Consider the following 12080-nt stretch of genomic DNA (forward strand, 5'->3'; position numbering starts at 1 on the left):
GGCCTCACTTAACTAAATATCCCCCAAAGTCCGGAGTGGATGAAAAGACGAACAGACTAATAAAAGTTTTATATACACGAAAAGTAGTCAATCATCTAGCAAGTAGAAAAGCCCAGCATTTTTATGTAGACTGAATGGCAAAAAACCCTAATTTTTGTATCACTGTGTATATGCAATTCACAATCTGAAGTACTTTTAATAATAAAACCATAAACAACATCCCATTAGTGAAGTAACTTACCTATACATGATATACCCGACAAATAACACCGTCTGTACTGCTACAAAAATGAAGAAGTGTGATGTTGATAAACAAGATGGAAACTGAATTTCTGGGCACTTCTGTTTTTCACTTGGCTTTAAAAGTGAAGGAAAAATAAACATTATTATTTACTGCAGGATATACGCCTATAACTATTAATTAAAAACACCAATTAAGAACTTTGAATACTTTTTTCCATTTAATCCATACTGAATCACTGCAAGCAAAATATGTATAGGTGTTTTCCTGCAATTGAATATACACTTTTTGCAAGAAGCATTTCTGAAAGTATCAGACCAAGAAAATCGTTGCTTAAATGCATGAACAATGAACTTCTCTAATAATAATTATTTATTATTATCACGTAGTTTGGCCACAAGCTCTCTCTATGCTCCCGACTATCTGAAAATTCCCAACTGGAGAGGATCGGGTCGCCTCGAGCATCTGAAAGCGTGTCTGTCTTCGGACCATATCAAATAACCTTTTTGAATTACAGAATCTTCACAATCTGATACAGAAACTGCTGGAGAAAATATGGCAAAAAGGAACTGGGAACTGCAGTAAAGCGGCTCAGCACACATGATGCACTAAAGTATTTATTTACAACCACAGAACACAACCAGCCTTGGCAGATTTACATTTTCAGCTGCTAGATCATGGAACCTTCATGATCCAACTAGAACTGTTGCAGAGTACCGTAACTACTGCAGGAGTACCTTTGCAGGTAATCACACATATGTTAAAGCCCCAACGTTAAAAATTAAAAACTACTATAGGTCCAAACAGAGTCACAAATACCTTCATGGTCATTAAGATCAGAGAATTAACCACGCAGTGTTAAAATGTAACCTTCAAACGTCCTTAGCATCATCCCACGTTATCTTAGAGTACGGTCAACCAGATGATCAACCAACAGAACCTGGCCCACACTTTTATTCAACTCACTCAGGTACAACTCACCGCACTTCACCACTCTCTTCGTATTCCATTTGTTTCCATCTTCATACACCATTGTATGATTCTTGACCCGTGTCATCTACGGACAACATAGATGCACCTTCCCTTATGCCAGATCCGCTTCTCAGCCTAACACAGTATCTGGTGCTTTACCTTATGTTTGACCCCATCCTACCTGTTATTTAGCCTTGTGGGATGCTTAATTCGTTTTATATGCACTCTCTCAATAACAGGGCCTTGCTGAAGGAAAGGCTCCCCTGTCAGTGTGTGGTGGTTCTATAGCTCCAAAACATCCTTTTCACTTCTCTAAAGTTCAACCCATTTTGCACTGCCAATTGGATCCACTCTACCAACACTCTATTAAAGAGATCCACCAAAATGTTCTTATGTGGGTCGAACTACGTCTTGTGATGTCTCACTTCATGTTGACTTGGGAACCCTTTAAACTATTCTGAGACAAACAGTTGGAATTATCAGTTCAGTGACCACTTTCTCAGAGTAATCTTCCCTCTCCTAAACGTCTTCAGCAAAGTTCACAACATTAATCATTTCACTTTATAAAAATAAAAATAAACTCTTCATTACCCGTTTCCCCCAGTTTGTTTCCAAATAACATAGGGAACTCCCTTGCCCATTTTTTCCATCTCGTCCTGCATCATCATAATCAGCACCTATCCTAGATGAATGGGATTCAAAATGATACCTAAAACCCACTGCTCTCTCCAACCCAACTAAGTTTTGCCTTTTGAAACCACATACACCTTCACTTCAGCTTGTCTGGTCTTATAACCCAGTTGGTCACGGAAATAAAAGAGCATGGGCAAGTTAACCCCACTGTAAACTTCAGAGTTCAAATCATTTTTGTGTAGATTTACTGTTCCTATCTCATTCCAAACATTTTATCTATAAAGTGCAGGGAGAACACAAGTCCCTGCAGAACACTTTAAGGGAGAGCAATGTGGTTCAATCACAATATTAATTTTACTGTCTGCTGCACTGAGCTCATTTGCCACCAACATTTCAACCTCATTGTCACTCACCTACTAACACACTGCTCTGCTGCCACCTTTTTGTGCAACATGTCGAGACTACTTCCACCATCAGCACTCTCACCTTTACACACCCTCTAAAGTCTAACACCTTACTTTTGTGAGAGGACAACTTCTGGAAGTCACTAAATATTTGGTAGTTCTGCATCTGTAACTCAACTGTTTGGCATAACTACTCACAATTGTGTCCTTACCTCCCCCACCCCCTTTAACCATAGTCTTCCCAGATGACCACCACATCTACAGCTGCTAAAACTGACTTTTGATTAATTTGCACACAACATTCTTTGTGTTTAACTCCATAAAATGAGGTGGCCAGTGTTCACTTGGACACACAGAGATATTTTTTCAAAGAAGGCTCCTTTACACATAACCTTTCCTGAAATTTTATGTTGGAATTGAGAGTATTCAGTTGGTCCCTTATAAATTAGTTCTGCAAATCTTTGAATAGCCACATTGCTTATAGAGTTTGTAAAACAGTTATGTGATGATCGATGGACTCTCCCAGAAAAGAAACATGTCTTTTTACCACCATGGTGATCTTCTTTTTCTGGAGTTCTGTTCCAATGCTTTAATCACCATCACATACTCCTAATCGTATTCTTGAACCATATCCAATGCATTATCATTATCTCTATCACACTTGTTGGACAATGGTAATAACAAATCCACCTACATGAGTAAGCATCATTTCTCACTACCATTCCAACCATACCAAACATGCCTACACCACCCCTCATAGATCAGACAATACCACTTAGACATACGTTAGGGCATTTCCAATGCAATCCTATAAGAGAAGCAACACTCACAGTAGTGAAAAAATAAATAGCCTGTTTGTCATTCCTAGGAAATGTAGTACATAAAGACATATGTCCTACTTTTTACATACACAGCACCCTGTCCAAAAGGCTATGTAGGGCCTACATTAGGGGTGACTTGGGTGTAGCAAAAAAAGAGGGAGTTCACGCCTAAGCAAGTAGTTAGACTTGCCAAGTCAATGTGGTAGTAAAGCAGGCCTGAGACAGGTTTGATAGGCTACTTCTGTGGGTGGCGCAAGCTTGGCTGCAAGCCCACTAGTAGCATTTAATTTAAAGGCTCTGGGTATAAAAGATAACCGTGTACAAGGGACTTACAGGTAAATTAAATGTGCCAATCAGGTGTAAGCCAATCATACCACGTTTAGATGGGAGAGCACATGCACTTTAGCACTGATCAGCAGTGATAGAGTGCCCAGAGTCCTAGAGCCAACAAAAAGAGGTCAGAAAAATAGGAGAAAGGCAAAAAGTTTGAGGATGACCCTGCCAGGTCCAACAAATATGCTTGTATGCAAGAAAGGCTGTGGTCTCATGGAATGTTTCTGTCTGCAAAAATAGTAAGTAGTAGCATTATTGTTGGAATCAGAACAACAGGAAATCATTGGCTAAAAGCTAGTGTTTCTTTTCCAGGATGGCCAAATGAACATGTCGCTGTAGGTCTGACTGTTTTTCAATTCAATTCTGATTTCAACATTCAAAGGCATCAAAAAAGATTTCTTAAGCATGTTTGGTCAGGATGTGATTGTTGATGGAAAAGGATTGTTTTTTGAAGAAGCCAGGGAATCACTTATTATATTTTACTGAATGGATAGGAATGGTCATCTTCACCACTAAGCACAAGCTAACATTCCACTACAAACATCCACTAGGTAACAGAAATGTTTTGGGATGTCATGCAAGTTCCCGGTGGGAGGCGTTCGAGCAGAATAACTTTCACAACTGCCAAAGAGTAGAATTTTTAATGTCTGGCCTACATGATCACAGCAATGACTGTCACAGATGATACAGGTGGCTGAGGCTCCTCATACTAGGGTGTCTTACATTTTATATTTAATTGTATGTCGTCGTCCGTGGCATCAGCAAAAGGTGAGAGGGTCAAATATTTGGTGTAGCAAAGAAGTGTGAACAGAAACAATATTTCTATAGGTGGTTCAGGGATAGAAAGAGAAACAGTGTTTGTATCAACCAATCAGGAGCAAGGGTCCATTTCACTCTTGGCATACATATGGAGTATTTTTGTTGCCCTCAAATTTTCCTAACCTCTTTTCACTAACATCAGCTAATTTAAATTTCAGTTGTCACTACAGCCTGCTTGTTATGCACACTTTTCCCATCATCGCTGCAAAAACACACACTGCCTGGGAGATCATGTGAGACAGAAAGTGAATGCACCACTGTTTTTTTAATGTAAAATATGGTGGCGGCTTCGGCTTGCTCAGAGCCTCTCAAGCTTAGAAAATTTTAATTTTATTTGCATCCTTAAGACAGAATACAAAATGGAACTGGATTACTAAGAAAATGGAGATGAGAGATGTTGTGAGACTTTACTATACAAATAGTGCCAACGTAATGGTTGGTCATCATAACTAGCACAGAATATGCCCGCAATACAGGTGAAATTAATAGATGTAAGGTGTCAGTCCTTTTAATGTTAGCCATTTGCTTACTAGGGCAGTTAAGAAAGGGGTCCATAAGAAGACAGCAAACCAAGGATTAAGCACGGTAATTGCTGCATGGGTGGGAAGGAACAACATCCATAAGAACAAGAATATTTGCTTAAACGACAGGAGAAACTCTACCAAAAAAAAATCTAAAGACTTTCAGTGGCCCCTATTGTGTCGTCAACCATCTTCTTGCTCTCTACATACTGACCAAATATGCTAATCCAGTCACAGGAGAAAAGGTACCCAGAGAGGCAGACAAGACTCTGTGAACATAAGTTCCTGCAAGGAGATTAAAATGAGTGGTCTCTGCATGTGGAAAAACATCAATGCTCTTGCTCAAAAGGACCGGGCATGCCGTTAGGTTTGTATGCTCTTGAGAGCATTATAGTAAAGGAAAAGTCCCCCATTTCATTTCTTCATTTTCCCCAATACACCTCAGTCCAGTCGGATTTATCTATGTTTTGCCATTTACAAATCAAACTTAGCAATTCGTAGGAAGGACTGTAAAACAAATAAGTCTACATGTGGTTACTCGGTGTCCCAACTTCTGAAAGAAGGATCTCTTCAACTGGACCTCAGAAATATGAATCAAGCAATAGCTAATGCCATAAGATTGGCCTTTTTCTATTTCAAAGAGTTTGCATGCTGGCCTGAGCAGTCATTAGGAGCAGCTGCCATAAAACAACAGAAGCTTTGTCCCACCTATTATAAGTCTTGCACACAAGAAGGGGAAAGACCATAAAGAGCCAATACGAGCAAGCTCAGTTTACTAGAGGCCATCCATCATCACCAAGAGGACATTATGACTCTTTCCTTTCCGTCGGACAGCCCCCACAACACCATGAGCCAAGACAGAGAAGGACAAAAGCTTTTTAGACTTATAAAGACCTAGAGATCATACGTCTAGGATACCATTCTCATGCATATTGTTGCTTATTCATTCAGCATATGCCCCCCTATTTACACACCATTCTGGCATCTAATCCTCATACTTACTCCAGCATCACAGTTCACAGTGCTGAAACGGCGCCATTAGCAATCCCCTGGCCACAACACAAAAGCAAACACACTGAGAACACATTATATTTCACAATTCTTTGAGGTCATTTCCAAATATTATCTCACAATTATCAGTACTAGAGTGTTTTCCATTACTGCCACCTCTACATGGAACTTGTTACACATCCCACCTTCATCAAGAGTTTAACTTACATAACTTTCAGAAACCATTTAAGACTTGGCTGTTTCCATTTCCTTGTTGTTTATTAGTGATGGGTCCCACAGAAAAATGTTACTTACCAGTAGACATCTGTTTGTAGCATGTAGTGCTGTAGATTCACATGCTGTGCATGAGCGTGCCATCTAGTGTTGGGTTTGGAGTAGTACAACTTGTTTTTGTTCGAAGAAAGTTTTCAAGTCACGGAATCGAGTGACTCCTCCACTCGGTAATACTGCGTATGGGCATCAAGTCCTTTGTTAGATTGTTTGTCCTCAGGTGGGAGAGTGAAGTAGTGAATAATAGATAGGATAGAAAAGATGTCCATGCAATATATTTACAAATGTACATTATTTACATATGTACTATATATATATATATATATATATATATATATATATATATATAATAATAATAAAAGACTAAATTGCAACATCTACGCACATCCAGAAGGAGGGAGGGCACATGTGAATCTACATGCCACAAACGGATGTCTACTGGTAGGTAACATTTTCCGTTCTGTGGCATGTGTAGCTATAGATACACATGCTGAATAGACTATATAGCAGTCCCTTCATAAAGCGGTAGCTAGTGTGCAGGGGTTGCAATTGCTTGAAAATGTGTTTTAAGTACAGCTTGTCCAACATTTGCTTGTTGTCTTGCAAATACGTCTACACAATAATGTTTAGTAAATGTATGTGGTGTAGACCATGTTGCTGCTTTACAAATGTCTGTCACAGGTATGTTACCCAAAAATGCCATAGATGCACGTTTTTCCTAGTGGAATGTGCTCTAGGTGGTACAGGTAACTGTCGCTCAGCTTTATTATAGCAAGTTTGAATGCATTTAACTATCCATCTTGTTATAGTTGTTTTAGTTATAGGATTCCCTTTGTGTGGTAAGGAGAAAGCCATAAAAAGTTGTTCTGTCTTCTTAAAATGTTTTTTTCTATCTATATAGTACTTAAGAGCTCTTTATATCTAGATTATGTAGAGCTCTTCCTGCTGATTCTGGTTTTGAAAAAAAACTGGTAATTCTATTGTTTGATTATTAGGAAATTGCAAAATTACTTTTGGATTTGTTCTTAACGCAATTTTTTCTATATGAACTTGAAAGAAAGGTTCTTCTAAAGTTAATGCCTGGAGCTAACCGACACATCTAAGTGAGCTGATGGCAATCAAAAAGACTATTTTACATGAAAGGAATTGTGGTGGGAAGGTTGAAGTGGCTCAAACGGTGGAGCCATGGGCCTTGTGAGTACAATGTTAAGATCCCAAGATGAAGCTGGAGAAATTCTTGGTGAATTATTCTTTTTACTCCTTCCATAAATGCTTTGATAACTGGAGTTTTAAACAAATAAATTTGTTGTCTATTTTAAAGATATGCAGCTATAGTGGCTAAATGTAAACAAATAGATGTTTAGACTAAATTTGCTTAGGGTAAGTGTAATAAATATTGTACAATGTCTTGTACTGTTGGTTTGAGAGGGTCAACATTTTTTGTTTGGGAGCAACAAACAAAAATTTTCAATTTTGCCGCATAGCATTGTCTAGTTGCAGGTTTGCGTGCTTATTAAAGGATATCCATACATTCCTGTGCTAATTGTAAATATCCAAATTCTATGACTTCAGGAGCCATATCGCTAGGTTGAGTGATTGGAACATGGATGCCTTATCTGTCCCTGTATCTGTGTCAGGAGATCTGGTCTGTTGGGAAGTTTGTGATGAGGAACAACTGAGAATTCCAAACGTTTTGTGTACCATGGTTGATGTACCCACGTAGGAGCCACTAAGATCATTTTGAGCAAAGATTGTTTTATCTTCGGACTAGAAATTGTAAGAGTGGGAGAGGGGGAAAAGCGTAAGCAAATATCCCTAACCAACTTATCCATAGAGCATTGCCCTTGGACTGAGGGTGTAGGTACCTGGAAGCGAAGTTTTTCAGCATTTTTTTGTTTTGATATGTTGTGAACAGATCTATTTGAGGTGTTCCCCATGCTTTGAAGTACTGTAGAAGGAGTTGTGGGTGGAGTTCCCACTCGTGTGTTTGTTGATGCATCCTGCTTAGTAGGTCTGCTAAGTGGTTATCTATCCCCGGGAGATACTGTGCCACTATGTGAATGTGGTGACAAATCACCCATTTCCATATCGTTTGTGCGAGATGGGACAGTTGATAAGATTGTGTTTCCCCCCCCACCCCCCTGTTTTTGAAGATAGTACATGGCAGTCATGTTGTCTGTACATATCAACAGTGTTTTGTGTTGCAATTGTGAAAGGAATGCTTTCATTGCCTAGAAAATTGCTTGCGGTTCCAGGTAATTGATATGAAGAGACAGATGAGTATTGTCCCATATTCCCTGAATTGTTAGGTTGAGGAGGTGTGCTCCCCAACTGTTGTTTGAGGCATCTGTTGTTAGAGTGATCTGAGGGACAGGGTCTACAATAGGCCACTGTAGGAAGTTGGCTCTGTATACACTATTTCAAAGTAGGGAATAGTATGCACAGAGTCCAAGGGTTCCCCTTAAAGGTAAGATAGTGGCAAAAAGAGATAATACTAATGCTCTATTTTGTGTTAGTGTGGTCGAACAGTAGGCTTATCAAAGGAGTAGTGTTAAGCATTTGTTGTACATACACAAGCAATAAATGAGGAACACACACTCAAAGACAATTCCAGGCCAATAGGTTTTTGTATAGAAAAATATATTTTCTTAGTTTATTTTAAGAACCACAGGTTCAAATTTTACATGTAATACTTCAAATGAAAGGTATTACAGGTAGGTACTTTAGGAACTTTGAATAATCACAATAGCATATATACTTTTCCCATAAATCACATATAGCTATTTTAAAACTAGACAGTGCAATTTTCACAGTTCCTAGGGGGAGTAAGTGTTTGTTAGTTCTTGCAGGTAAGTAAACCACCTACGGGGTTCAAGTTTGGGTCCAAAGTAGCCCACCGTTGGGGGTTCAGAGCAACCCCAAAGTTACTACACCAGCAGCTCAGGGCCGGTCAGGTGCAGAGGTCAAAGTGGTGCCCAAAACACATAGGCTTCAATGGAAAAGGGGGTGCCCCGGTTTCAGTCTGCCAGCAGGTAAGTACCCGCGTCTTCGGAGGGCAGACCAGGGGGGGTTTTGTAGGGCACCGGGGGGGGGACACAAGTTAGCACAGAAAGTACACCATCAGCGGCACGGGGGCGGCCGGGTGCAGTGTGCAAACATGCGTCGGGTTTCCAATGTAAATCAATGGGAGACCAAGGGGTCTCTTCAGCGATGCAGGCAGGCAAGGGGGGGGGGGGGGGCTCCTCGGGGTAGCCACCACCTGGGCAAGGGCGAGGGCCTCATGGGGGTCACTCCTGCACTGGAGTTCCGCTCTTTCAGGTCCTGGGGGCTGCGGGTGCAGAGTCTTTACCAGGCGTCGGGATCTGGGAGTCAGGCAGTCGCGGTCAGGGGGAGCCTCGAGATTCCCTCTGCAGGCGTCGCTGTGGGGGCTCAGGGGGGCAACTCTGGCTACTCACGGTCTCGCAGTCGCCGGGGAGTCCTCCCTGAAGTGTTGTTTCTCCACAAGTCGAGCCGGGGGCGTCGGGTGCAGAGTAGCAAGTCTCACGCTTCCGGCGTTTAAAGTTGCTCCTTTGAAACAAAGCTGCAGTCTTGGGTGAACAGAGCCGCTGTACTCAGGAGTTCCTTGGTCCTTTTAGAGCAGGGCAGTCCTCTGAGGATTCAGAGGTCGCTGGTCCCTGGGGAAAGCGTCGCTGGAGCAGTGTCTTTAGAAGGGGGAAGACAGGCCGGTAGAGCTGGGGCCAAAGCAGTTGGTGTCTACGTCTTCTCTGCAGGGTTTTTCAGCTTAGCAGTCCTCTTCTTCTTAGGTTGCAGGAATCTGAGTTCCTAGGTTCTGGGGAGCCCTTAAATACTAAATGTACGGGCGTGTTTAGGTCTGGGGGGGCAGTAGCCAATGGCTACTGTCCTTTAGGGTGGCTACACTCGCTTTGTGCCTCCTCCCTGAGGAGAGGGGGGCACATCCCTATTCCTATTGGGGGAATCCTCCATCTGCAAGATGGAGGATTTCTAAAAGTCAGAGTCACCTCAGCTCAGGACACCTTAGGGGCTGTCCTGACTGGCCAGTGACTCCTCCTTGTTTTTCTCATTATCTCCTCCGGCCTTGCCGCCAAAAGTGGGCCGTGGCCGGAGGGGGCCGGCAACTCCACTAGCTGGAATGCCCTGTGGTGCTGTAACAAAGGGGGTGAGCCTTTGAGGCTCACCACCAGGTGTTACAGCTCCTGCAAGGGGGAGGTGATAAGCATCTCCACCCAGTACAGGCTTTGTTACTAGCCACAGAGTGACAAAGGCACTCTCCCCATGTGGCCAGCAACATGTCTCGAGTGTGGCAGGCTGCTAAAACCAGTCAGCCTACACGGGTAGTTGGTTAAGGTTTCAGGGGGCACCTCTAAGGTGCCGTCTGGGGTGTATGTTACAATAAAATGTACACTGGCATCAGTGTGCATTTATTGTGCTGAGAAGTTTGATACCAAACTTCCCAGTTTTCAGTGTAGCCATTATGGCGCTGTGGAGTTCCTGTATGACAGACTCCCAGACCATATACTCTTATGGCTACCCTGCACTTACAATGTCTAAGGTTTTGCTTAGACACTGTAGGGGCACAGTGCTCATGCACTGGTGCCCTCATCTATGGTATAGTGCACCCTGCCTTAGGGTTGTAAGGCCTGCTAGAGGGGTGACTTATCTATACTGCATAGGCATTGTGAGGTTGGCATGGCACCCTGAGGGAAGTGCCATGTCGACTTACTCGTTTTGTCCTCACCAGCACACACAAGCTTGCAAGCAGTGTGTCTGTGCTGAGTGAGGGGTCCCCAGGGTGGCATAAGATATGCTGCAGCCCTTAGAGACCTTCCCTGGCATCAGGGCCCTTGGTACCAAGGGTACCAGTTACAAGGGACTTACCTGGATGCCAGGGTGTGCCAATTGTGAAAACAAAAGTACAGGTTAGGGAAAGAACACTGGTGCTGGGGCCTGGTTAGCAGGCCTCTGCACACTTTCAAATCAAAACTTAGCATCAGCAAAGGCAAAAAGTCAGGGGGTAACCATGCCAAGGAGGCATTTCCTTACAGCCACCCTTTCATAATGGTTGTGAAATTCGACCAATGTAGAGAGAGAGATACGTCTGGCGGACCAACAACACTAGATCTTCCATTTGACCCTGTGCCTGAGACCATTGACAGGAGAGACATTGCTGAAGAGGACGCATATGAAGTCTGGCATGAGGCACTATGGCAATACAAGATGCCATCCTTCCTAACAGTTTCAGAACAGTTCTTACTGTGTATGTTTGGTTCTGTTTTAATGTAGCAATCAATGTCTGAAAAGCTTGGACCCAGTTGGGGTTCGGAAGGTCTATTCCTAATTGTGTATTGAGGATAGCTCACAGATAGGGTTGTATTTGGAGAGGTTACAAATGAGATTTGACTCACTTTATGGTGAACCCCAGAGAATGTAGGAGACAAATTGTAGTTTGAGTATGTTTTTGACACTGTGTGAATGAATTGGCTTTGATGAGCCAATTGTCCAAATAAGGGAAAACACAAATTTGTTTTCTTCTGAGATGTGCTGCAGCCACTGAGAGGCATTTTGTGAATACTCTGGGAGCAGTTGTGACTCCGAATAATAATACTTTGAATTGGTAATGATTTCCTGCCACTACAAATCTTAGGTATCTTCGGTATGCAGGATGCATTGGAATGTGAAAGTAAGCGTCCTTTAGGTCTAATGCTGTCATGAAGTCGCCTAGTTGTATAGAGGAATAACATCCTGAAGAGTGACCATGTGAAAATGTTGTGATAGGATGGAGTGGTTTGAGGGTCTGAAATTTAATATAGGTCTGAGAGACCCGACTTTTTGGGGGATTAGAAAATACAGGGAGTAAACTCCTGTTCCTTTGTATTGTAAAGGTACTGGTTCTATAGCCCCTTTTAGAAGATGGGAATGTACTTCCTATTTATGAAGAGTAAGATGATATTGTGAGAGTGAGTACGAGGGGGTCAATTTGGTGGGGTGGAAATGAGCTCCAGACAATAACCATTTTGGATAATTTGAAGTACCCATT

The 12080-nt window shown here is 42.1% G+C and overlaps 1 protein-coding gene across 1 annotated transcript in view; it reads right to left on the bottom strand.

Moving 5' to 3' along the window:
• Positions 1-12080, bottom strand: part of LMAN1 (lectin, mannose binding 1) — a 225099-nt gene that overhangs the window by 64403 nt on the left and 148616 nt on the right. The window contains exon 12 of the mRNA XM_069220369.1: positions 242-357. Within this exon, the coding sequence (XP_069076470.1) occupies positions 242-357 (116 nt within the window). The remainder of the gene's footprint in view (positions 1-241; positions 358-12080) is intronic.

This window comes from Pleurodeles waltl, chromosome 1_1, assembly GCF_031143425.1.
Source record: "Pleurodeles waltl isolate 20211129_DDA chromosome 1_1, aPleWal1.hap1.20221129, whole genome shotgun sequence".
NCBI lineage: Eukaryota > Metazoa > Chordata > Amphibia > Caudata > Salamandridae > Pleurodeles > Pleurodeles waltl.